General features: G+C 39.2%; 1 protein-coding gene across 4 annotated transcripts in view; it reads right to left on the reverse strand.

The window, feature by feature from the left end:
* Window positions 1-523: 523 nt before the first annotated feature.
* Window positions 524-26795, reverse strand: part of TRABD (TraB domain containing) — a 31421-nt gene continuing 5149 nt past the window's right edge. For 2 of the 4 annotated variants that reach the window (XM_017818210.1, XM_017818208.1), the window contains exons 2-10: window positions 20279-20341; window positions 18051-18129; window positions 15223-15389; window positions 14265-14405; window positions 9204-9314; window positions 7676-7815; window positions 5769-5941; window positions 4838-4949; window positions 524-3744 (exon numbers count right to left, since the gene is read on the reverse strand). In XM_017818210.1, coding sequence (XP_017673699.1) covers window positions 3570-3744; window positions 4838-4949; window positions 5769-5941; window positions 7676-7815; window positions 9204-9314; window positions 14265-14405; window positions 15223-15389; window positions 18051-18129; window positions 20279-20302 — 1122 coding nt within the window. In that variant the 5' untranslated portion in view covers window positions 20303-20341 and the 3' untranslated portion in view covers window positions 524-3569. The other 2 variants (XM_017818212.1, XM_017818211.1) reach the window with 2 other exon arrangements.

Raw genomic sequence — 26795 nt, forward strand, 5'->3', positions numbered from 1 at the left:
CAATTTGAAAGATTAAATTCTTTGCCACTCATTCAACATCTTTTGCACTTAAAGAGTCTTTAATTCCCACGTAGAGAACAGCACTTTAAGCACATGTGACTGTGCCTGATGTCAGGCCAATGTTGGAGCTCTTTACTGGACTGGGACTAAGGCAAACATCTCCTTGCATGACTGAGCACTGGAGACATTAAAAGAAAAGCAATAACAACAAAATCAACTCACTGTGATAAATTCTGGACTCTGAATTTAAGTACTCACATTGAGCAGTCAAGTCTCCCTGCGTGTTCAGTAGGGGAGGGAAACTATTCTTTCTTCACTTAACCCATTATATGTGGTAGGTAGGAAACTAGTTCCCCTACTTCAGCATTACACTCAGATGCCCCTCAGCAGGAGTTAATTAGTTCAACTAATGTTCTTCAGAAAAATGTGTTAGTGAAATTAACCTGCACTAGCTCTAGCTAATCAGTGTTTGCTCTTAGTAAAAATACTGGTTAATAAGTAAAACAAATGCCTTCAACAGAAAGGGTGGTTAAAATATTTTATTTTTTTATATAATAGAACATACTGCTGTTTACTTTAAATCACTTTAGAGTAAAGGCACACATTGTTAAAAATACTTCAAATTTACATCACATGTACAAATGCATAAAACAGATGTACATGTCACCAAAAAAAATACAATATGGCTTCGTAAGGTTGAGGCGGGGCTGGGACAATTCAACATATATTTAAATTTTACAGGATGCTGTCAACACTGAAAGGACTGACTAGAACAGAAGAGAATGGACCTAAAACACTGATTATGTTATATAAATGGTACAACACATTGAATATACAACATCAAGAATTTGTGTATGGATTCATAGAATTGTTAGTTCTGCAAATTCATCACTTTCCAGTGCCACTGAGTAAACAGTGCATGCATATGATCTGCCAATTTGCAACAGTGGGAAGATAAATTGCAAATTCTCCATGCACAAACAGGTTCCTTGAAGAATCTGCTGATATGCTTTGTAAAGAAAAAAAACTAAAACAACAGACTAAAGGTACTGACTGGAAAGAATAACTGAATAACAAACAGACAACTTAGATGGTAATCACTTCTGGCTAAAAAGCATAAAACATTACATCTGCAAGAATGCTCCATGACAATCATTTAGCATTAGTCCCACCCAAGTTTAAGGCTCCTATCTAAAATTTACCTTAGATTTGTTTTCCTTCTTGTGAAAGTACCTGAGCACAGATATCAAAGATCTACAGAACTTTTAAAATATCTGCAGATACTTTAAAAATCTGTAGATAACTTAAAGCAAAAACATCAATATATTGAATTCTACCAGCTAAATATTCTCAAAAAAACAACCAACAGAACAACATTTTGGTAAGTCAGTAAAGCCAGGAGAAGAGTAAGCTTAAGCTTTTGCTTTCTTCTTTTAAAAATGTACATAAAATGTAATAGAATTATTCAAATAGGACTGCTTCATTATAAACAATACATTAAATGTTTTTTAAAAACAGGAATCAAAATTCAGGCAGTCACTCTTCTATAAATTGTTTACAAATGCTGCTTTTCCTCTTGCAAAAAATGGCTGGTGGTTTCTTAAGCACTGATAAGATAGAAAATAAAAGGACCTGCCCCCACTGTATTCTGTATTATCATTTACATTTTGTGTCCAAGAAGCATGAATTGCATGAATTGCTGTCATTCTCATTTGCAAAGGTTTATTCCCCACACAACTGTAAGGCCCAGAAAAGCACCTAGCATCATCTTAAAAGCTCTGCGGGATCGAGTTAGATTCAGTAAGTGTAAAGATAAACATGCACTTTAATAATTTGCTGCACTGGAACTCATAAAATTTTCAAAGTGTCAAGGCAGAAAAGCATCAGGTTGCATGGACAGACCAGCTCCCAGCAAAGTCAATGCCATCACAGAGAGGAGCATCAGACTCTTAAGTTAATTTTAAAAGCTCAAAAAAGACAACACTGCACAGAAGATACAGGTACATACTTTCAGCAAACAAAAGACTGTACAGGACCATTTCCAACACAAGGCTTTGGAAATACATCCCACTGAAAGTGGTTTGTTGATTTTATTGAGCCAACTGAAAACAACAAAGAAACACAAAACACATCACCTTTTCTTCCTCCTGCCTCACACACTGGTTCCCATCTTTCATTCCCAAAAGAAATTAATACAGATAAAAACCTCACTTTAAGCAACTGTATATGAGCCTGAGAAGCAAATGGGACTTCCATTCAAATACATCAGGTTAAAACTTTGATATGTCAAAATTATCTGTATTGTTGAACTGGGACTAGCTGATTGCAGAGGGCACTTTACAATCACTGACAATCCTGTATAAAAAGAGGGTACAAAAAATTCCTATAAAATATTAAACTAGAATTTAAAAAAAAAAAAAAGAAAGATTGATGATGGATGACTGTTCTGGATAATTAACAAAGAAAATAACAGCAGTACCCATAATTCTATGTATAAATAGCAGGTAATACAAATCAAATGCTACAGCTAGTTTGAAAAACTAAATTGAACATTGCTTTCCTATTAAATAGATTAAAATATTCATCCACCGAGAAATTACATTGATAAATAAAATATTTTCATGTATCAAAAATGAGGGGCAGGTACTATCAATTCCAGACTTCTTACCCAAATATGAAAGGTCTGAGAAACAAAAGTAAATTGTACAGTAGTTCTAGCCTCTTAAATTTACAATACTGAATCCAGCAGGATATGGCTAAATAATACAGTTTAAATAAGCTAATCTAAAGGAACAGAGTGTCCTGTAAACATCTGACACAAACCACATTGCATTCTGATGGGTTGGCTATTCCTTCTCTATGCAGAAGAAAGACAATTCAACTGATGACGGTAATGAGGGATGCAATCTAAAGGCAACGTTCCTGTTCTTCAATAAGGCTTGTAAAAAATTTGAGCAGTGTACGTATGACAGCCTGTACAACTCTGAAATTCCTGGAAAGCTCTTGAATTTAAAAAAAAAGCCTACATGTTTTACGTATAAAACACACATTGAGAAGATGTCCTTTTAAATTATGTGTAAAAGTGTCTGGCACCAGAAACAACCACTTGGTATTATTATACCTAAGAAAATAAAAGCAAAGAATCACTCAAGACAAGTGTCCCTGAACTTCGGCAGAGATGCAGCCGATTAGATTACTTGGTGTTGTTCTGTTCCTCTGGAAAAGAAGTCATGAACACACACTCTTTAAGCTGCCTGTACTACATCATCAGTAATATATATATTATATATACAGTATGCATATATAATATATATATCTGCAAACACATTTCTTTTAGCTTAATCTGGAATCATCTGGTTTCATGCAACACACTTACCAGGAATCAAAACTATTAATTAGGTCATAGCTGGTGTGACTTTAGTATCAAATCTTTTACTATATAGTGATTGACATTGCTCAGCATCAATCAGCTCTGACTGAAATCCTCATTTTCTTTCAGTCCAGTTCACGAGTTGCCTCTATCACCCTTTTTTCAGCCCCTTTCTTCACACAGTGCCTCCACTGGATGTTCAATGCTGAGGCACCTCTGTCAGCCTCTGAAGATAGCTCTGTGCTGCTGGCATCGAGAGAACAAACTGAACTGTCCTGTGACCTATTCGGTAGCAGCCATATCCCAGCAGTCCAAAAACTGTTGCTTTTAAGACAAATTTGAAAATCTTACTTGAAGTTGATGGAGGAGGCACACTGAAACAAAAGATAAAAAACAATATTAATATTTGCACGGCTGCTAAGAGCAGGCATTTTCCAATCAAAAAAAGGATCTTTTCTCTCCCTTTCCCCCTTATAGTGCAGGAAATTTTCAGGTAACAGATGCATCATGCATTAACAGTGTATTCTTTCATGTTCAAGGGCTACCTACAAATTAAATAACAACAATATTAAAGCCTTTTCTATTTATGTATGATGCCACTCTTAATGGTTAGTCTCTCTAAATCATATTTTAGACACCTAAATACACCATCTAGGCAGGTCCCTGTTTTTTCTGATTTTCACAGACTGAAGAGAAGGGTGAGTTGGTTACATAAACACAGTAAACACATGTGATAAGGTAAAGTGTCAATATTTGAAAGGCTCTATTACCCTAAAGCACCACAGACCAATACTACCAGGTCATATTATAATACCTTCTGTATTTCTGAAGTCCTGACCTTTGCAGCTTTATAGGATATGCGGTCTGAACGTTTTTGTTCTTCAATTCTGTCTTTTAAAAAGCACATGCATCTATTTTAATAGGTATCCGGAGCAAGAGTTCACCAGATACATGGTTTAAATCAGCCCATATTTAGGTATACACATTAAAACAAGTCATTGCTTACATATACAGTTAAGAATAGGCTACAAGCAACTGTGACACTAAGCTTGCAAGAGCCAGCAGTGTCCTGACACAACTAAAGCTTTAAATCCAACAGTTTATATTTACCTAAGGTAGACTGGAAGCCTGGTTTTGTTTTCACCATCTTCTACAGCCCCAATTTGAAGTCTCATTTTAAAAGACTTTAATGAGGACCAATTAATTTTCTTTCTAGATAAGGACATTCTCATCTCTACTTCCCTCCATATTCAACTATTTACTTTTTTCCTTTGATATTTTTCTTTGCTGTAAGCACAATGTGCAAGCACTGCCCAGCAAGTCACTGAGCTGACAGGGTAGAGATGACAGCAGTGATGTTTCTTCAAGCCATGACAACCAACCAAAAAACCTCCAAAGAAACTAGTTACTACTGGTTTTTAGCAAGAGAAGCAGTTACATCAACATGTAGGAAAGGACGACTGTTACCTCATTATTTCCTGGATCTTTAAGTCAGAATTCCAGTTCTTCTCAATTCCAGGTACATGACCCATGCCAACAACACCAACTACAACAGCTGGGATATACCTTCTAGGCTCATCTGAGAAAGAGAGGTGGAGAAAAGGGAGCACACTCATAAAAGAATTCATTTCAAGCCAGAAATAAATAGCAATGGGTGAGAATACAAAATTCATTTTTCCAGGACACGAGGACTCTTATGACCAGATATTGAAACCCTGTTACATACTCATCTCACCTACTGCCTCTTTCACTGGAAGTCTGAAAAAATCAGCACAGTTTTTAGATTTTCAAGAATCACTTGTTTTGTAAATAGACATGGTTGGTGCTCATACTCCTGGCTCAGGGTGAAAGGCTCAGCAGATGCAAGGTAAATTCATTTCTTTCTTTCTCTGGGTAGATCATGTTTCTTTACTGCTTATCAAGATCAGCCCTGGTCTTTGCTGTCTACTGAACAGAGAGCTTTCTCCACCACTTTGGACAGTGGCAGCTGGCACATACCCAAACTGTGACAACACCTGGGCTAACAATCTGAGAACAATGCTCGAGTCTGTGAAGTTTACTGTTACAGACCTGGCCTCAGCAACTGCAAAACCCAGACCATTGACATGCAGCAGTTGACCAGTCATCCTCAGACCACTGCAACATGTGCCAATTCTCACCCTCACCTCCCAGCTACCATCCAAATTTCACAACACCCAGTGGAGATCAAAATATTGTTCCTGCTCTACGTGGTATCAACTGAAGAGATTAACATCCATTTTTAATGTTTTTAAGCACTGTATCTTATGTGATGTGTGGCATTCATGAATAGAACATCCCAGATTTCCTGAGAACTGAACTTCAGACCAGTACACAGAGAACACCTTGCTGGTTATGATATCTGTTTTAAAACAATTACTTTCTGAAGCTCGAGGTAGTTCTATCTGCTTTGCTGCTTGCTTCAGCATGTATGTCAAGTAAATATCTCGTTCTGAGACAATCGTTCGGTGAAGATCAGGGAATTCTCCAATCATTTCTGCCATCATCTGCTCCAGTAAATCCTTCTGTTTGCATTTCTCCACATCATCTTTACTGAAAGAAAGGTAAGTTTTCTCAGTATCTGTTATGTTTTTAGAGGCCAACACAGACAAATCAATGAATAAAAACAATTGGGCATTATACACATTATTTACCTAAACACATGTTCTACAGTTCTCCTACCTCCGATATCCTTTCCAAAAGGGAAACAATCTCCATAAACCTGTAAAACTGGATACCTAACAATGCCTCTACAGTGAGGCAAAGGGAAAGAAGAAAGGTCACTTGCCTTTAGCCAGTTCAACTGGATTTTTCCCCTTCCCACTTTAAAAGCTGACAACTCAACTCAGCAAGACCACTAGGGCTTCAAAAGCAACACTTATGGCGCCCACTTTCAGTCTGTGTTAAAAGCTTAGAAGAGCCAACAGAGAGCACTCGTGAGGAAGCAGATCACTGAACACACAGAGGCTCTTCTTAAGGAACGAAAAAAGCACACCATAAGGCACAGTCTGAGGGGATGGAAAGATATGTGCAGATTCCTAGTGTCAATCACAGGTCTTCAGCAGAGAAGTCAAAGTTTTAAGTCAATTCCCAGAACAGAATAGAAAATGGGCAGGAAATGAAAAGTAAGAACTGCAGGAGTAAATGTAAGGAGCTTTTCTAATTTTCATGGGTGCTGTAAACCCTTCTGCTTGCACCCACAGCTGTGGTACAGCCATAGCTTGGAGCAACAGAATTATCTGGTTTTGCATGTCTACTGAAGAATTATGTCAAACACGCTTCCCTTTAGTTTCCAAGATGAAAAGGACATTACAAATGTCAACAGAGGAACTGAAAGCAGAAATGCACTGCTAGCTTCCAACAGATCACAGAAACATCATGTTGAATTATTACTCCATTTTCCATAGAATCTCATGTGGATGGCTGGGTGCACAGTATTCCTCCCCCTACCACACCCTCCCCAATGATTTCCCAATTATAAATACCTTTCCTTTTCAACCTCTATCCACATGTTATGTTTAAAAATCAATTGTATGACAACAACTGAGATGTTATGGCCAAGTTTCAGTGGGAAGCTGGCATGTATATACCATAATTATCTTAATATTGCAGTTGAAAACCAAAATGTTCTTAGGATGGACGAAGAATGGGAGAAAATGCGCAGGAATATATCCTCTGATGTCCCCCAAAAGCTTGGAACAGTCTCATGCTGGTATTAGACCAGTAGTAGTAAGAAAGTGAAAGGTAGTAAGAAAACTTAAATTCGTGCATGAACTTAATGGCTTGAAAGAGGGTCAAACCCATTTTACAGATTAATGTAACAGCAAGTATTTACCGGAAATCACAATTAAGTAAATGCTAAAACTGCAAAACAGGTCTGATTGACACAAATACAGTTTGAACCCTGGTCCAACTTTAAAAGCCTGTAAAAAAATGCCATATATCACTGCATGAGCTGTGCAGAGTTCACAGGGTATGAGAGAGGCCCTGAGATTCAGGGACCAAGAATTTTAAGAAGTTTTTTTAAGTTCACTAGGAACTCTCCAGCACCAAATCTTTCGCTTCATCGGGAAGTAAGGCATCAAACAACAATTAAAGAAAGAGCTGGAACAAGATCAGGAAAGAAGCTTTCTTTTCAAAAATACCTGTTATTGCAGGGTAGTTTGTATATTTATCCTTCTTGCTAACTTCAGATTTTATTGCATCAGGCTGTGTACCCTTATACTAAAGTCAAACTGAGGAACTGAACAACTCACCCTGACAAACATATGGGATGCTTATTCATACCTGATTGGGTCAGACAAGAAGCAAAGGCCCCAACCAAGCTTGACTTTTTGCCAGAAGGAAAGTGCAGCAATTGCTCTCTTAAATGTAACAGGGATGGGTCGGTCACCAAGATGGAATTTACAGAAGGGTACTTTACTGGCCTGAAAGAGAAGATACAAATCACTAGTCAACGTTTCATACTGCAGCACAGTACATCCTTATTAATGGAATGTTAATGTTTTATTGTGTTATACAAGGTACCTTGAAAAAGAGCAAGTAGTGTCATACTTCAACATAAAAAAATATTTTGGCTTTGCAGTAAATAAAATTTACAAAATACTACTTCATAAAGGAATAAATCAGCTACACAATGTAGTAGGTATTACAGTTAAAACATTAAGTTGTAATGCCACACTTTTTAGGTTAATTTTACTGAAGCAGAAAGCTTCTGCTTACTACTACGTAAGGTGAGCAATGGGGCTTAATATCTATCTGGGTCTGAATAAAGTTGAGGTGAAACAACTCCGATCATTTCACTTTTACCTAGGATTTGTCAGGATCATTAATTTTTCAGTTTGTCATGGTAAAATATATTCAAGAAGGAGGTTATGAAACAAGAACTGATACCAGATACCACGAGATAACGTGAGCTGAGACTTGGCTGTAGCTCATACTGACAAATTTTAGTGTAGCACAGACTTTCTAGAAAATTATTTCCTATGCACAGTTGTTTAAAAATTTCAAGCAATCACTTTAGAATAGGACAGAGCTACTTTTTTCTTCTTTCCCACTTAAAATGTTTCATTCTGGTCTAGAATGCTCAAGAAAATACACCTTGAAAAAGTTTTCTTTTTATTAAGGATAAATACACTAAATTATTCCAGATTCTTTATCGGCAATGTTATCTCAGATTTCCTTATTAATACATAATTTCCCTAAAACCAGCAAGATGCATTCTGCAAGGTGGATATGTACATGGAAAATAGTGTCCCAGTGCTCCCAGACAAAAAAAAAAAAAAATATTAGCGTGATACATAGCTACTATTTAATTCCATGTATCACAGATGGCAGTAGTACAAAAGGGAACGTTAGAAGACCAGATAGGAGTAACAGACCAGTCAGATATTTCACTTCCCCAATCTTTCCAGATTAATGTGTTAGATCTCATTAATACTTTAGAGCTGGTTTTCACAGCCTGAAATCCTGACACCACCAACAGTGGGACCACGATCAATACTCAGAATTCAAAACCAATTACTTTAAAGGAACTAAATTATTAATGAAAACAAGTATCATCAGAAATATCATCGAGAAAAACCCTTATTGTTTGAAGCCTTTTTGGAGTTGCTTTCATACCACTTATGGCTACAAACTTTTGTACCTTTGAGTGCACTTTGAAGCTGAAAATGATTCTTACTATTTCATTGGCTTCAGCAGAGCTATGGCCAGAGTGCTCTTTCGAGTTAGCGACAAAATGATTTTATTTAGTTCAACTCTGGGAGCACAAGGCCAGTAATCTGACCTCAGAAAAGCCATTTCAAGTTCACACCTCTTTGAAAGCCTCCCTGAATTCTCCTCCTGGGGCCATTCCCAGCTGTTCTGTGATGTGAGCAGAAACCTTCAGAAGCAGCATTTGCATCAATCCAGACATGACTCCGTTCTGGCAGAAGAGGAAGAAAACCAAAAAAGATAAATCAATAACCTGTGTGGATTTCTAAGAATTTTCACAGTAATGAAAAAAAATAATTATTTTTATGAAGAAGCAGCACTGAAGCTATCTTTGGAGCCAATTCACTGATCAATTCAGTTCATATTTCAGTTTTTATCAGTTTACCTCACTGTGCAGCCAAAGTATTCTCACCTTCAACAAAAATGTATGGCAGAGTTAAGAAAAGAAAGGAGGACAGCCAGACTTAATTCAGTCTATATTTACTCTGCCTGCTTGAAGAAACTATCTGAATAACTTTTCTGGATACAAAAAAATAAAGGGATCACAAGAGTATATTCCATTGAATGCACAGTGAACACCACGTCATACAAGATATTGAAGTAAATATCCAGTGGGCTAATCACAGACACATCCATAATCCTGGAAAACACTGGACTGAGGACTGGTTAGGTTAACGGATGCAGAAACAGAGAATCTAGCATTGTACAAGAAATTGCAGTGCATGACTTTGGCATATAAGACCTTAGAAGAGACCTCACAGTTCTGAGTATGACTAACTCCCATAAGCAGATTGAAGGTTCTCTACTACTTTTTTGAACAGAGACTTAAAATTAAAACTATTATTTTTAAGAAGAAAAAAAATTCTCCTATGTATGCTTATGCAAAATTTTTCTTCCCTGACCTTTTTACAAAAAGAATGAAAAAACATCCATTCAGAGATGTCCCTTCTGTCCAGCTCTGGGTGTCCTCAACTCAATCCTAAAACTGAGTGGATGACTCCCAAAATTTAACCTGCACCTTGGTTACATACCTCCTCCAATTTGGCATCAGCCCATAATGCTACCAAAAGGGGCACTGCCCCTTCTCTCAGCGAAGGTTTATTTCCTGCAACATCACCAGCTTCACACAACTGAAGATGAGGCTGCACAGGACAGCCCAAGTTAATGTAGCTGCTGGACCTTATCAGAGAAAGGTCCTGGTCTTCATTCCTTGCTCAAATGACCCACCCCATGCCAGATTTAATGCTTGTGTGACCGCTCCAAAGGCTGTAGGCAGTTTCTGCAGTTAAATGGACTTGAGTCACTGAGGACCAGAACTGGAAAAGAGAGGGGCTATTTTCAAAGACAACTGATTATCTGCTTTATCACACCACAAACTAGCAACCATGGCAGAAAGTCGGGTGCTGGGCTCCTGGGGGGAGCTGAGGAAGAAAGAAGGCAGTGAGAAAAAGTGTTTTCAGTATCCCCGAGATCGAGCTAAAAGTGCCTGGGGAACAAGGGTTTTCAGAAGTTCAGAGAAGATGTCCACAAAAAAAAAAAAAGGATAATGCAGCCTCAGGTTATTTACTGGCTGATCTCCCCTTCAGGATTGGTGCACCTGAAGTTGCATTTTTACACTGTGACAGAAGATTCATCCTACTGGCTAACAGAGGGATGCATCTATGAAGTGTGTCTGAGTTGTCTGTGCTCTTAACTTGCATGAAACTCAGTGCCTGCTGTATTTGTTTAGCATCAAGGAGATAAAAGGTGACAAGCAGCCATATGTAGCAGCAACCAGCAATAACTGAGCAGCCAGATACTGCTGGGGATAAAGAGAAAAATGTACAAAAAATGATGAGAGCAAAACAGTAAAGGAGGTTATTATCAATACCAGATTATTCAGCGTCAGATAAAGGAAAGTTGAACACAAAAGAAAATTAAATCCTGAGTGGATGGCGATAATTTTGTAGGTGAGATGCAACAGCCATAAACACAAAGCAATGCACAAGTATACAGAAATTTAACTGCACAGGCAGAAGGATGCAAAGCTATTAGCACGCAGGAAAGAGAAAGCAAAACACCAGTTTTATCAGCCCAATGTTCAATAGCAGTCAGAAAACAAGAAGAGGGATTATCAGGAAAGGAACATTATGGAAACATGAATGTGCTGCTGTACAACTCTGGGCAGACTCCTGTCTTGAAAGCAAGATACTTCAACTAGAAAATGTGCAGAGAAAGACAAAACATATGAGAAGAGATTAAACACATTAAATACTCATGAGGCTTGCGAAAAGATGACTGAGGAAGATACACTGCTGGACACCATGACTAGCGTGGAGACAGTGAAAAGGAAAGGAAGAGGGAGGAATATCCAGGCAAAGTATGACTGCAGGTTTCAAGGCCTTTCCCCACACATCCGCTATTGGCAGCTGCCAGAGGGCTTCTGAAGAACATAAATCTTCCACTGGACTCAGCACAGGAACGCTTATACTATGTATGGGAACGCAGCCGATGGAGGGGGCCTTGGAGGTACTCTCTGACCACATAACAAGTCACAGATCCAGCACCAACTGCAGAAACAAACCATCTATACTTTCATCCATAATTCTTTTAAAACCTCTAATTCCCATGGAAGAAGCCATAACAGCCTGGACACTCTGAGCCTGGAACTTGTTTTCCTACTGCTGCAAGTGCAATGGAGGTTAGACTTTAAAACACAAGTGAAGGTAGCAAGTGAATAGCAGTCTGCTCCTGTCCATATGGATGTTCCCATCACCTACCAATTCATATTATATCAATTTTATTTAACAGGACAATACTGTGGGTTACCTAAATATGGAGGTCTATATAATAAAGTGCAAAACAAGAGCTTTTTTCACTAGCCAGAAGCATTATGAGAACCAACATTACAATATATTGCTCCACAAGGTAACTTCAGACAAAAAGAAAAGGTTAAGCTAAGATTCTGCTGTCACTAGCTCACTTTCTCTTCTGCCCCAGAACAAGGTTTCTCAACTCCTCCTCTGTGCCAGGACTAGGAACCTTAAACCACAGGGAGATGATGCAGCTGAAAAACAAGCCCTGTTCAGACTAACACAGGGCCACTGTACAGACACAGAAAGGATAGCGGAACCAGGAAGCCAGGGGAGAAGATAAGACAAAACCTGTCTTACCAGTTAGGTTCAAGCCAAGTGTTACTGTGCAACTTCAAGTTATCCACATCTGAGCCAAATACCAGTTTGCATGGTGTTGCTTCGCTTAATGGAAAGCAAACGGGTAGTTCTCTGCAAACAACTGTAACGGTTTTGAAATTCAAGGAGGGCCTAAAGGAAATCTGGTTTTAACCAGCAGCAATAGCTTGATAAACTGTGGATGCCAATGATCCATTGCAAGTATCTTTGTTTCATGTTAACATTCTGCTCAGTTTCCATCTTCAGTTAAAAGCAATGAAATGCAATTTTGCTGCTTCATATTTATGTGATTACAAAAAGACAGTTTGTTTAGTTTTTTTTCCTAATTCCCTAACTCAGGATGAAAGTTGCAGCTGTTTTGACTTTCAGTGCAGCTTTTGGGCCTGAATGGATGCACATTTCAACGTGAGGAGGCAACTAAAGCATAACTAAGCAACTTACCAACTGTTTTGATTCTTATTAGAGAAAAACAGTCTTTTGCATGAGACAGTTGGACTGTTCTTCCTGGTTTTCCCTATATAACCCATGCTGCTAGTGAATCAAAGGGAAAAGGTTGGGTGTTTTTTTTTAATTGAGACTATCAATAGAGAAATATGTTCTCTAAAAGGCCCAATGTCCAATTTTTATTATTTGGATTAACCCTGGTGACAAAGGAAACTAAGATTGAGCTGTAACAATAGGAAGGATCCTTGTATTGTCGTTTGGCTTTGAAGCCAACAGAGTCTGTATTTCCTACTGTCTGCACACAAGATCACTTCACGAGCTGGTAGGAAGAGGTAATTACAAAGCTGCCAGGACGAATTTACATCACGGAGAAAAAAAATGTCTGGTGTTTTATTTTCATTGTCCTTTTCTTCTTAACAGAGAATTGTTGCATTTAGCTTTGACATTAAGAAAAACAACTTCTGTGCCTGTTTACAAGGTCAGAAGATCCTCAGCTATGCTGCTCTGGTGGTTGTGAACATGCATTTTTTGGCTACATGCATCAGAATAATCCACCTTACCTAAAATAACAGATGGATGCAGCAATTCATGCAATATGCAAGTGTTTTACAATGTTCTTTCCTTTGATAGGGCATAAATAAAGAAAACAGGAACGATGCATTATTGCCTAACTCTGAGTCAGAAAGCCTGCTCTGAAACACCGTGTGCACACACACACATAACCAGCCCCAAGCCACTGCAAGTGCTTCTGCAGATTATATTTCTATTGGGGGTGCAGTCCTGGAAATTCCCCAATTACACCAATAAAACAATTTCAATATACAATTACCACACACCCAAAATAACAATCTATGAATTTCTTCATCCAACCGGACTCAAGTGTCCTGTCATTTTTAAGCCAACTTTGTGCTGTTTCACTGAGCCTAACTTAAAATTAATTTAAATACAAGCTAAGTGAGTGAAAGTGAAAAAACACAGGACAACACTTGTTCTGCAAATACATGCTAGACATGTCATTGTCAAGCTGCCAGGGTAGTTACAATTTGACTAGAATCCCACACTTTTCAGCCCAGATTTTTCAAAAACCTCCCTCAGGATCTACTGTCAATTAGAAACTACTCAAAAGACAAGTGGATAGCAATTAAAGAGCAACACACTAGGATGAAGAAGGAATGCAGCTAAACAGACAATACCAAAATTAAGTGCTCCTTAAATAGATGTGATATAGATGCAGATTGCAGGAATAATAATTGCAAAGTTAAACTTGTGTCCTGCAAATGGAGCAGCTGTTAAATACAGTAGGATCCCTGCCAAGGTCAACAACTGCCCAAATGATCCTGTGAAACAACCTGCCAAAATGATGTTGTGAAACAAAGTCCTTGATGCTTGGAAAAAAGAAAATACCCAAACCTAACTTTGCCACTGTAACAGTATTCTCGCTTAGGTCGACAGTATTAGGTTCCCAGCTGGTGGGAACAGTGGTTTTGGTTACAACTTGACAAATTGCTCTTAACATAAACCTTTAATTTTCACTGTAGGAATCATACCTGCTTTATAGCTTGTTGAAGTTTTTCCAAATTTATTTCTTTGGCTTCTTTTAGTAATGTCTTTTCATCCATCTTTAACATAGAAACTCTGTACTGGCATAGTTCTACCACAACTACATCAGGCTGCACTTCTTGTATTGTCTGAAAAAAAAGAATTTATTTACACTGCTTTAGAAAGGAATAAACAGAAATGCAGCCAATATCAATACTTTAAAGAGAAAAGCGACTTAAAAAGCACATTCCAACAATCATTTTCAATTAAAAAAACAGTGGAATAGTAAATAAGACTTCTCCAAATAGCTATGTATTGAGAAAAATATTAAGGAAGCAAACTGCCTTAGTTCCTGGATGCTGTGGGACAGGAAGATGAAGAACACATTGTGCTGGGGAGGAGAGCAGGAAAGAAATACTTGATGTTAAACTTTTCACATTCACAAAATTAATTTGACCATACTCTGTGATTATTTGCAATCTGAGTAAGAACCATGGTTGATGATTCTGGCACAAGATTTCTCCCCCTCTATCTCCTGGATAATAAAGCCTCTCTAAACTGCAGATTTCACATGAGGTACAGTATGAAATTGTTCCTACTTGCACCATTCTTGAGACTGGATCCAAGTTTGGGACAGCATGGTTTTACAGCCAAGTATTATACAGGCAACGTAAGTTTCACTGGTGAGATTTCAACTTGCAACACTGACACTGGATTGGCTTTTTTTTTTTAAGGACAAATAAAAATATTTGAGATGGGAGAGCAATGTATTGCATCAAAAATTATTACTATAACATGTCTGCCTCTCATCCCACAGTGCTGTTAGCCTTTCAACAGTCAACCAGAAAAAACAGAGCCTGAAGGTTACAGCACAGAACCAAGTCAGAGAGCTAGACTTTATTCTACTTAATGCTAAGTTGACAACATTATAAACATGCTGCTGAAGGGCTCACACTTAGCATTTACCTTTACTACATCCTTTTTGCTGCTGTCACTGAAGTGAGCTGTTCCAACCACATACACTTTAGAACCATCCTCAGTGTCAAGCTCAGTCACAGTGCTTGGTAAAGCAGGCTTTTTCTGTCTCTTCTTCAACTTCATCTCCAGGAGAATTTTAAATGCATCTGCATCAGCTATAAGTGTATAGAAAAACAAAAGAAAAGCCCACATGATATAAAGTGCAGGTAAGTAAAACAGAAAATAAAAATGTCGCCACTAAACAGCAGAGCAGAGCTAAAAGGCCATTGATTTACCACTGTAATCTTACATTCAATTCTGAGGCTACATCATTGAGAGTGCCATCACTGGAGAGGCTGCCTCCAAGCATGGGTCTCAGTCCAGGTTTCCTACCCTGTGGACACTGGGACAGGTTGTCCACGCAGTTCAGTAAGGGAAAGAGAGAAGCTGTGTGGCAGGTGAGGTGGATAGAGAAGCAAAGAATACTTAGAAAAGGTATACACTAAATTAGGAAAAAAAAAAAGAGCATTTTTTAAATTCTAAAACAAAATTGTCCCCTTTTGGGATTTTTATCTATATAAAAGATAGCAACACATGTACACTGGTGTGACTGTGCTGGCAGTCAACTGCACATACTGGCACACACAGGATACCTACAGTACCAACCTTAGCCTTTTCCGTGATTAACACACCAGAGATCAGTACACAATTAAAAATTAAACCTCAAGAGGTAGTTAGGTCAGGAAACCGATAATTTTTCCCTAGTTTCAACAAACTATTTAAGATCAAAACGGTACAAGGTGAGTTTAGCCCATCTATGTCAAGCCTGCCATATGGAAAATAGGAGGATCTATCAGTTCTGTCACTTGTTGCTTGTTAAATGCCAGATAGCCTCATTAGCTGAGATAGAAAAGCTTCAACTCTACATCACTGGAAAATATAGTCACTTTGAATGAGTATCTTAGAGCTGTAATGCATCTTAGAAAAAAAAGCATCAAGCAGGAAAGCAGAGTTTTGTTTCCAACCAACTCTCTTTCTCTGGCAAGCTCCTGTACAAGTTAGCAGAGGTCTCAAGTGGTCTCCAGAAGCCTGGAATAGGATCATAATCCCAGGGGAAAAAAAAAAAGGTTAGTGAACAGTTTGCAGGCAGGATGTCAAAGATGCAGATAAATTAGTCTCCTATCATACATTCATTTCATGAATCTGGTTTAACTGTGTGGTTCTGGCCCCAGATCTGTCCCACAAATACTTATAAGACTTTACGTAAAAAAACCCCAAAAAACCAACCAAACCAAATCAAAAACCCCCTACCCAAATAAAAAAAACCCCAAACAACCCCCCCCCCAAATTAAAAGAACCCCACCCAAAACAAAAGCAACCTTTCAACATCCTTCTGAGTCAGAATTTCAGCAGCCTACAACTTCATGGTCAATACCCAAGAACATGGTGTGTTGCAATCAGTACTGTCTGAGCTAAGACAATGTTGCTGCCAAAGCAGATGGTGATGCTAAGGAGAAGGTAGGGAAAACGACTGAAAAAGGAAGAAGAGGTAGAGCTGTTGCATTTGTAGCACTCTCAGTCACGTAATAATAAAAACAGCCATGGTAGATCAAACAAAATCCACCTAAGCAAATATCCTGCCTCCCACAATGGTCAAAAGTGGATGTCTAAGGGAGAATATGATAAATGGGGATGTGTGCACATACTTGCCCCAAATACTCTCCTAGCCTAAAGATATTTATGGTTCAGATTCCCCCAGTTGAAAGCGGTTTCTACATGTTCGGTAACCCTTAAAGGATGTAACTTGTACTTATTTTTCAAGCCTTCCCCTCATATATATGCTCAGAACTGGACTGAATAATGTTTCATGTGAAGAAAAACTGCTGTAATGGTGCAGTACTATTTTTATTTGTCCTTAAAAAAGGACACAATCAAGGAAAACATTCTCAGGAACAGCAATGGTTTTTATTAAACCAACTTCTATATCTGGAGAAAAAAGTAATATAAATTAATCTGCTTCTTTATGTCTGAATATATTTCCCATAGCTTTAGTCAAGGCTCTGTTTGCTCCCATGAAAGCTGAGATGCCTGGGGATTATTCAGCAACTTCAGCATTATAGTAATTTTGCTGTTACTAATTTGCCCTAAGGTGGTTCAGAGCCTATTATTTGCCAAAAAGCACAATCTGAATGTTCCTATTGTTATAAATGAGCACTGCATACATTAATATCACAACAGTATATCAATATACTGTATATCAAAATCCTAAGAAGCCTTTGTTTTCTCCTCCAGAGAAAGAAATGCCTGCCATTATTTGATCCTTACCAATGACAGGGAAGGATCGATACACTTCCTTGGCTTCACAGGACAGTTTTGGTTGGAATACTTCTGTTCTTACATCCTGCAGGCTTGGCCTTCATATCAAAACATTATCATGCTAGCATGGGCAACGCATTCCATCTGGGACAACTGATCAACATTGAATCACTAGATGCCAGACTGCTGAAGCAAACCATACTTATGCATCAGTGGCTTAGTAAGCAATGACTGAGCTCAAAACAGTATCTGAGTGTATGTATTAAATCTTAAAATATTTACTTTCTTTTTAAAGTATGGGATCAGCAAACTGACAATCGACAAGTCATTACTCTTTCTAAATTTGATTTACACAACTGGGCCTTGAAACAAATCATGAACAGATTAAGTCAGATGTGACCTTATTCACACCTCCCTTTGTGCTAACAGCCACATCCGTATTAGGTAAGGAAAAGTTAAGGACATTTAGTTTAATACACTTCCAATGTGATACACCCTCCCCAGTCAAACCAGAAACATACAGATATTCTGCGATACACTGGACGTTTCCTTCGGGCCATCTTCTGGTGCGTCAGAGGAGGACATTGGATCTGCAGCAGCCTGTATGAAACAAATTCAAAAGGAGGCTGGGAATTATAATGAAATGTTTTAATACATCTTTCCCTTTGTGAGCTTGCTCAATTTGAACCTACATATAATATTCAAGCAAGTAAATAATTTAAGCAGTGTCACAAGTCAAAACATCTGTGGTTTTACAACTAATTTTCCCAGCTGCATAAGTATGAGAAAGAACATATTAAAAACTACTTCATGCCTATTTTACAAGATAGTATTTATACCTGATGTGGAGCTTTAAAATAAATTGGATTCTAGATAAAAAGAATAAATTTATCTCTAACACTACTATAGCATTTTCTGTGTTGGAAACTAAAATGTGCACTGATTATTTTAATACCATTTAACTCAACTACCAGTCAGCATTAGTCTGTCAGGAGTCTGAAAGTTAATCAGCACTCACAAGATTAAACACATCCATTCTAGAAGAGTCAGGCCAAGTATTTTATTTGTTGGAATAATGTAAGGCAATTACACAAAATGCACACCCAACCTTATAAAGTTTATGTGCACGATGACTTTATAGATATATATATTTGAAATCAAAATCAAAAAGAAACACGGCATCTGCATAGTTTTGTCCTCTAAAGGATCAGAAGGTAACTGAAAAGATTCCCTAAGACTGACTCTTACGTATTATCACTAGAAGTACATGATGCGGGTCTTTGGCTAACAAAAACCTTTTTTATTTTTAATTAACAGGCAAGTTTTAAAACCCATGCATAGAATCCAATCAATCCCAGTCATTCAGCAAGTGTCATCCAAGCCAGAGAGGCAGAGTTAGTGCAGAAAAGAGACTTAGGAATAAGGGAAAGCTAAACCATAAATTATCTTTAGGCACCTACATTAATTCAAAGTTTAATCAAAATTATTATTGGGAGAATTTGGAATTCCTGAACAACACTGAGTCAAAAAGTTAGAGACTGGATGTGAATCCATCATTATTCAAGTACTTTCCAAGTGAAAGGCAGTATTAATGAGTCAGCAAGCAGGCAGCCAAGCTCTCCTGAAGGATGCCAGCCTTTTAGCTAAAATGACTGCTTTATTTACTTTGTACTTAACTTGGTAAGATTTAAAGCAAGACTGTACAAAGCACATCCAATTGTTAAGAGCTTTCAACAAGAGTAATTATTTTCTTCTTGCACTCCATTATGCCAAACAGGAATTTTCAGAAAATAAAGCCTGGGTGTCTTACTGTGGCCCCACTGAATGCAAAAAAAAATTTATGATACATATGGAGCAAACTCAAAAAGTAGAACAGCTTTACAGTGCAAAGTCTAAAATACTCACAGCAACAGATCATCCTTTCATTACAAAGCAAAAGTCTGTTCATTGACAACTGCAAACTGCAATTACACTGCAAACTGCAATTACATTCACAAATCTAATTTAACACCAGCTCAGCTTTTGATCACAACATATGGCTTGACTCTATTGCTTGCATACGTTAACTCTAGTCACAGAAATATTTTGGAAAAATTTATCCATCTGTAACATATGGAATTAATTCTGTCACTTGTGCTGGCTTTGTCATCATAGGATCACAACACCGCAGAGAGAAAAGCACTAAGCCACCACATGAGGAGTCTGTTGTTCTTTTTTTAAATTAATTAACAGGACAAAAGAACTGACATTCTTATATCTCATAAGATAAAAATTTCCTGAACTTTCCCTATTATATCAGAAAAAAGTTTTGAGATGTACGGATATGAAAGGAGAAGAGAAGGAACAGGAAGGGTAGAAAAAGCACGTCACTTTAATGTGGCAAGGAACTTAAGCCATGTACAGTGAGATGATTTGTATCTAATCAATTTCTTTAATTTACTCACAAAACATTTTTTCCTCCTAAACGTTTAATCTCATAGGTTAGGCTATTTTCTGCAATTCCTCACTTGCAAGTAGATTAATACAAAATACCCTATTTAGCTTTTGCAATTGGAGGGAAAAGAACCTAAATGTGGTAAAAAATAGCACTCAGCTCCCCATCTCCCTGTTTTAAAAGGGGTCTCATGCTGGTATTTTCAACCCTACAACTCTGCAGAACTTCCCCCAGGATGAGTGGAAGAACCTGGCTGATTCAGTCTTGACCTTCCCTGCAATTATATTGAGAAACAAACTTGTCTCCAAGCCCTACCTCAGGCTGTTGCTCCTCTTGCATCCCTGCAGCGGAGACTTATTTTCACCAACCACACAAGAACTGCAAGAAGTAAAAGTAATGAGAGAGAATTAAAAATTAATGGCATCACCCAGAATACTTGCTTAAAAACTGCAAAGGGGAAGAAAAAAGTAAATGCGTCTCTACAGTTTCAAATAAAGGTTGAAGTAATAAAAGTGGCAAACTGAAGATGCACAAACGTCACTTATTCAACTCTCCTGGTGTTAAAATAACCACATCAAACAACAAAAACAAACCAACAGCAATCCCCCCCATCAGTAGGGTAGAACTAGCCTGTTTCAGTATGGTTCTTGAGGTGGCTGTAAATCCAGAGCACAGTCCTGTTCTCACACACACTGAGAGTATCTTAATAAACACGGGTGGATTTCATGGGAACTTGGAATTTGCTTTTTTTACTGTCTTAAAAATGCCTTTTTCCTCCAGATCAGTTCATAAGTGGTCGTCATGGTTGTCAAAAGGGTTTTTGCAATAGCAAAATAGTTCTGTCTTATCCAAATAAACTACACCAAGACAGTTTTTATACAAATTTTAGGAATCATCTGTATTTCTAGGACTTCACCACTACACAGAATAGGAGAGCAGCCACAATCTTAATACTCAACTAGAGCCACACACATTGTTATTTGATCAGCATCATGTGATCACATATATTTACAAATATGCCAGGGTCAGAACATCAGTAAGATTGTGTCTGTGTGAAAAACCCAGGAAATTTGGTTTTCAAACCCTTAGTGAATGGTTTCCATGTCTTAGTTTAACAATATGGATGAAAGAAGGAACCTTAAAAGTCCAGAGTTTTTCCTGAAGCTGGAGAGTGCTATGTTCTGACTTGGGTGGTACTCTAAGGGGATTGCACAAGACACTGAATGCATGACTAGCACTCATTCTGCTTATTCTCACTGCTATCCCACTAAAATTGAAGCACTCAAAGAAAGTGCTGCTTCTTTATTACAACATTTTGGGTTATCTTCCTTTGACTTTTTTCACAGTATATGTGAACAGTGTTTTATTTCATTAGGCTGGAGAGCAGTCCTGACCAATTTAGTCATACAACACATTTGCTCTAAAGAGTGGAGGGACAAGTTTGGCTCCTGCCCTATGCTCAGGTGATGTTGGAGGAAAGCTGGGTGGCTGGCTATCTGTATATGACAGTGTATTTCAGCACACAAATGTGATGGGAAGCCTCCCCCTTTCCCAAATACAACAGTTTCCTGCAGTCAGATTAGTGCTCTGCATCCTGGTTTCTGGCCTTTACTTTCAAGTCAGCTGTTCCGCTTTCTAGCTTTGCTTAAAATATGTTTCTTTAAAAGAGCATTTGCCTGGGCAGTGTGAAGCATGTGAATGTAATTCCAACCACTGGCACACCTCCCTCCATGTGCTCTCGGAGGGATTTCAGCGATTCCTGCCTTCGCACTGTCCACTGCTAGCTGTCAGCTGGCAAACTGGAGATCACAGCTGCAGGCTGGGCAAGAAAAAAGTGGAGCAGCCAAGATCCTGGCTTCTGCATGGTTCCTGGAGCAAAAGCCCCATGAAACCCAACAGAGCCCCACATCTCAAGCAGGCAAAAGCTACAGACACAGCTCCCAGGCTGCGAGGTAAATACCTCATTAAAATAAAAATACAAACTGCAAACAGTGCCAAGAGGTTCAGTAAAACAAACTATTCAGAGAAATGAGAGAAGTCTGCACAGGCAACATAAGCACTCCACTGGTTTTGCATAATTTTGCATAATTTAATTTTCAAACCAGGACCGTGCCTTGCCATCTTCCAAGGAGTCAGGTCAAGGAAACTTGGATGTCAGAGTAAGTTGAAAGGGCAGGTGAAGCTGAGCTGCTCTTCTGTTTCAGTGTTTCCACAATTTACATGTGGTGTGGACAAATCTAAAGAAGCACAGCAAAGGAAACCCCTGCCAGGAGACCTGCAACCTAAATGGGACACATCAACCCACTGGCTCCTCCCTCCCTCTGGTGGCTTTGTGAGTTTAAGTGAGCCCAGAGCCTGTTTTTTATCCTGTCCCGTCTCCGATAGACTGGTTTAACTACTTGTTGACTTAGTCACTAAACTAGACTGAAGAGCATATTCAGATTAAAGAACAACCTTCTTTCTCCCCCTCCTATGCTACCAAGGCATTTTAAGCTCAGATAACCAAACAGCTGTAGGAACAACTGCAACAGCAAAACTGGAGGGACAGTATGAAGCAGAGATGCTGAAACCAAATGCCCTCTGAGAACATACTTGTCCAACTACATCATCACCCAGGGTATACCAATACTCTGATGCTCAGCTCTGGACTTGGTTCTCAACTGGTTTATGTGCAAAATACCACAGTGTTTTTCTGCCAGTGAATCAGCTGGCCCTAAGCACAACCTAAAGTTCTAAGCTTGGTTAAGGCCTTCTGGTGTTTGAAAACTTGTCTCTTATCTACAGAGTGCTCTTAAAAATAGTAAACTGCAAGTTTTGATTAAAGAACAGACTTCTATACAGAAGCACTGAGTGGTATTTTTTCCCACCAAGTGACATTTTAGAAAACCTCATCCCATTCTCACCACTGACTAAATTATATATCTGATACTGGCAGGGGGGAGGCAGGGAGAAAAAGTGAGGTATCTTTGAAGTTTACTCACGCTAACTAGCACCACTTTTCAACTGACCTGTACAACCTTTGGAAAAAGCAAAGCTGTTTGTTCACCGTGGTTCCCAGCTCCAGCCTTGCAGAGAACCCATGGCACAATACCTTGAAGGTCAGATGAGAGACTGGGCAGCCACAATAACAGGCAAGTCTGCCACTGTTTTCTTCTAGGACAAGCTCAAGAAGTGGGCCCATAGGAATCTCATAAGGTTTAACAAAACCAAGCGAAAGGTGCTACACCTGGGTCAGGACAACCCCTGGCATCAATACAAGCTGGAGGATGAAGGGATTGACAGCAGCCCTGCTGAGAAGGACTTGGGGGTGCTGGTGGATGAGAGGCTGGACATGACCCAACAATGTGAACTCACAGCCCAGAAAGACAATTGTGTCCTGGGCTGCATCAAAAGCAGTGTGGGCAGCAGGTCAAGGGATGGGATTCTGCCCCTCTGCTCTGCTCTGGTGAGACCCCACCTGGAGTGATGCATCCAGCTCTAGAGTCCCCAGCACAGGAAGGACATTGACCTGTCAGAGCAAGTCCAGAAGAGGCCACCAAGATGATTAAGAGGGAGAGAGCATCTCTCCTACAAGAAAAGGCTAAGAGAATTGGATTTGTTCATTCTGGAAAAGATTTTGGGGTGACAGGACAAAGGGGAATGGGAATGGCTTCAAACTTAAAGAGATTAGGTTTAAATTAGATATTAGGAAAAAATTCTTTACTGTGAGGGTGGTGAGGCTCTGGAACAGGTTGCCCAAAGAGGTTGTGGATGGCCCATCCCTGGAAATGTTCAAGGCCAGGCTGGATGGAGGTCTGAGCAACCTGGTCCAGTGACAGGTGTCCCTGTCCACAGCAGGGAGGTTGGAACTAGATGACCTTTAAGATTCCTTCCAACCCAGGACATTCTGTGGTCTTGTTTTCAGGTGCTTAGATCTGCTCAAGTTCCACTGGAGGTGAAATTTTCCATGCAGAAGACCTGTTTCTGCATTCACCAGAGTACAGACAAGTCTGGCTACTCAGCTAGCCAGCATCCTCCTCAGCAGCACTGGCAAAAGTCCCTTCCCCCATATTTGGGGCATTAGTCAAATACCTTGGACTCTAGGCCAACCCAGCTCATCCACATTGAAAAGACACTATCCCTGTACATCCATGTATTCATAGAAGATTTCTGTATGCCTTGATACTTGAAATATAATCTTGAAACCTCTGAGAGAAAACTGAACATACCTTGCTGTTATACAGATAACAAACTGAAGCACACAAATCTGTAAGCACTTCCTTCCACCGTGTCCAACAGCAAGAAAAGGTGCTGATTCAGATCAAATCCTGGCAAACATCTGAACAACTTAAATCCATGCCTTTCCAAATTTCTTAGAGCTTGACTTCTCAACCTGTGTTTTCTTCTTTTTTCCGAAAGTTTAACTTCCTAAAGAAATGATGAAGGTAACAAGGCACTTATTTGTTTGTGCTTGCTAACCTATAGGTGAATTTTAAACAGATTTGGCAGGGAAGGAAGAGTCTCACAGTCATTTAGAGATGCAATGCTCAGCACTGCTCCTCCAGGAAAAAGAGATGACTGAGGATTACAGAGGGCGACGGATGTGAAAAAGACGTGGTCTCTTAAGACACCTAGGCAACCAAAGAGGAATTTTTGAGACCACCAAAAGAACTGCAAGCCTAGAATTTAGCCATTACTCATCTCTACTGATAGGCACCTATTTCCTGTCAAGGTCTTCTTGTCCTGACAGCACACACAAGACAGCCATTCCACATTGGCCAAAGCACTGCTGAAGAGAAGCTGTATTTTTCCCATGTAGATGGGCCTTATTCTCTTCCCCCCAAAAGAACAAGTTCGACATCTTCTAGCAATGTTTATCCTGCAGAGGCTGATCAAGTAGAGTGAGAAAGACCTCCCCGCCATGCTTATGTCACATCAGCCCTCCAGCTTTCCTAATATAAAACAGCTTCAGCAGCACTTCCTCTTTGCGTGAAATACGCTCATGAACTACTGGCTCATTTTTCATACTTGGTAGTCTTAGCTAACCAGAGTGTTTCAGTTCTAGCTGCATATTTAGGTATCTGAAACTCTCTTAGCTTGCAGTCTCAAGAACACAAGAGGTACACACACTCACAAATCAGGGGTTCTAGCAAGGCAAGAAAAAGAACAAATGCTCTTTCCCGTTTCATTTCAATGATGCAGTTCAGTGAGAAAATTCAAGCACAACACAGGGAATGGACAGGCAATTCATTAAGGTATCCTACAGTAGGACAGCATTTCTTCTTTTATTGTGTTGTTTAAATTTGCTTTCTTCAGACAGTGATTCAACTGAATCGATAAAAAAGTTCTCAAAAAGCTCTCATGCTTCAACCTATAAAACAACCTAGTCAGCTACTCTTTAAAAAGAAGATTTTTATTGAATGTTTTCTTCCTGCTGAACTATAAAGAAATTCAGAAGCAGCATTTGCTTTCCTCAACATGTTGACGCTGCAAGAGGAAAATAAAGTTCTCTGTCATCTTATAATTGCTCTGTACTTCCTATGAGCTGCACACATATCAGAATAGCTGGAAAAGAAACTAGGAGCCACCTAACTACCACAACTTGTTTCACCCTTTATTGAAAGGAACAGGCAACAATTTTTATGTTTGATCCCCCGACAAACAAATCTAAATGCAGCTATTAATGCTTTTGATAGTGACAATATTCACGAGCATTGCAGAAGGTAACTACATGTCTTGGTACTCAAAGTATTAATCCTCTAGCCTCTGAGATCAGATTATATGTACTTCCCTATTTTACAAATGAGGAACTGAGGTGTATGAATGCTTAAATGCGTCTACAAGTGTCTAAGTTTTACTTGGCTCCCTGCCAAGTCCCAGACCCAACACCAAAATACCCCCAGCTCAGTGCTAAGGAAAAAAACTATGAAAAATCCAAACTGGCCAAACTTATATGAAAATAAATGTATTTATGACATATACAGCTATGTACAGTTGAAATACCATGCACAACTCCAAGGGAAAAGGGAAAGGGAAGGGGGAAGGAAAAAAAAGGAACAAAACCAAAATAAAATATACACGATCAATAGCCCAAGATCTAGCAACTAAAAGAATTAGCAAAAGAATATCTTACTACTCTCCTTGGGACAACAGAAAGTCACGCTGGAACGACCGCCGGCAACCTCCGTCTCCCAAGGTCGGCAAGGCCTTACCAGGCCTCACTCCCCAACATGACAGACTCAACAGCAGGGAGTCCGCACCTCCAAAGCCGTCGGAAGGAAAGAGAGCGAAGACCTCTCCTCCTTTCTTCTTATACTCCTGGCTTACGTAAAAATCGTAGGGAATAACGGGTAATCTGGGCACTTCCTTGGTTACAAACTGGTTACCAAGGAAGGCCTAAACTACTACAACAAGCCTGACCTCTGGTAGCTAAACAAGCAGTTAGAAGGCTGCTGGAACTTTCAAAGCATTTCAGTCTGAATTTTCCTTTGTTATTACTCATTGGTCCTTCTTCTAAGATCCCCACACACCCTGCAGGATAGCACTTCCTCATAGAATACATCAACACCACTCATCCTTGTTCCTCTACAGTTGGGAAAGGCGAGAGGTAGGCTAAGGACAGAATTTTGGAGCAAGCTGTTGAACAATTAAGTGGGAGTTTTCCACGGAGAATACAGCACACCTCACACAGGTCATGCTACAACTGAGATAAAACTGACCTGAGCTGGACATACGCCACTGGCTCACACAAAAGACTGCGTCACAAACAGACCCGTGTGCCAGCCTTCTAACACCAGTATCCCTGGCCAGAACACAGCTCCCATCAGCTTGGCATGAGATGCAGCAATAAAAA

This window comes from Lepidothrix coronata, unplaced genomic scaffold (assembly GCF_001604755.1).
Source record: "Lepidothrix coronata isolate B3197 unplaced genomic scaffold, Lepidothrix_coronata-1.0 Scaffold66, whole genome shotgun sequence".
Taxonomy (NCBI): domain Eukaryota; kingdom Metazoa; phylum Chordata; class Aves; order Passeriformes; family Pipridae; genus Lepidothrix; species Lepidothrix coronata.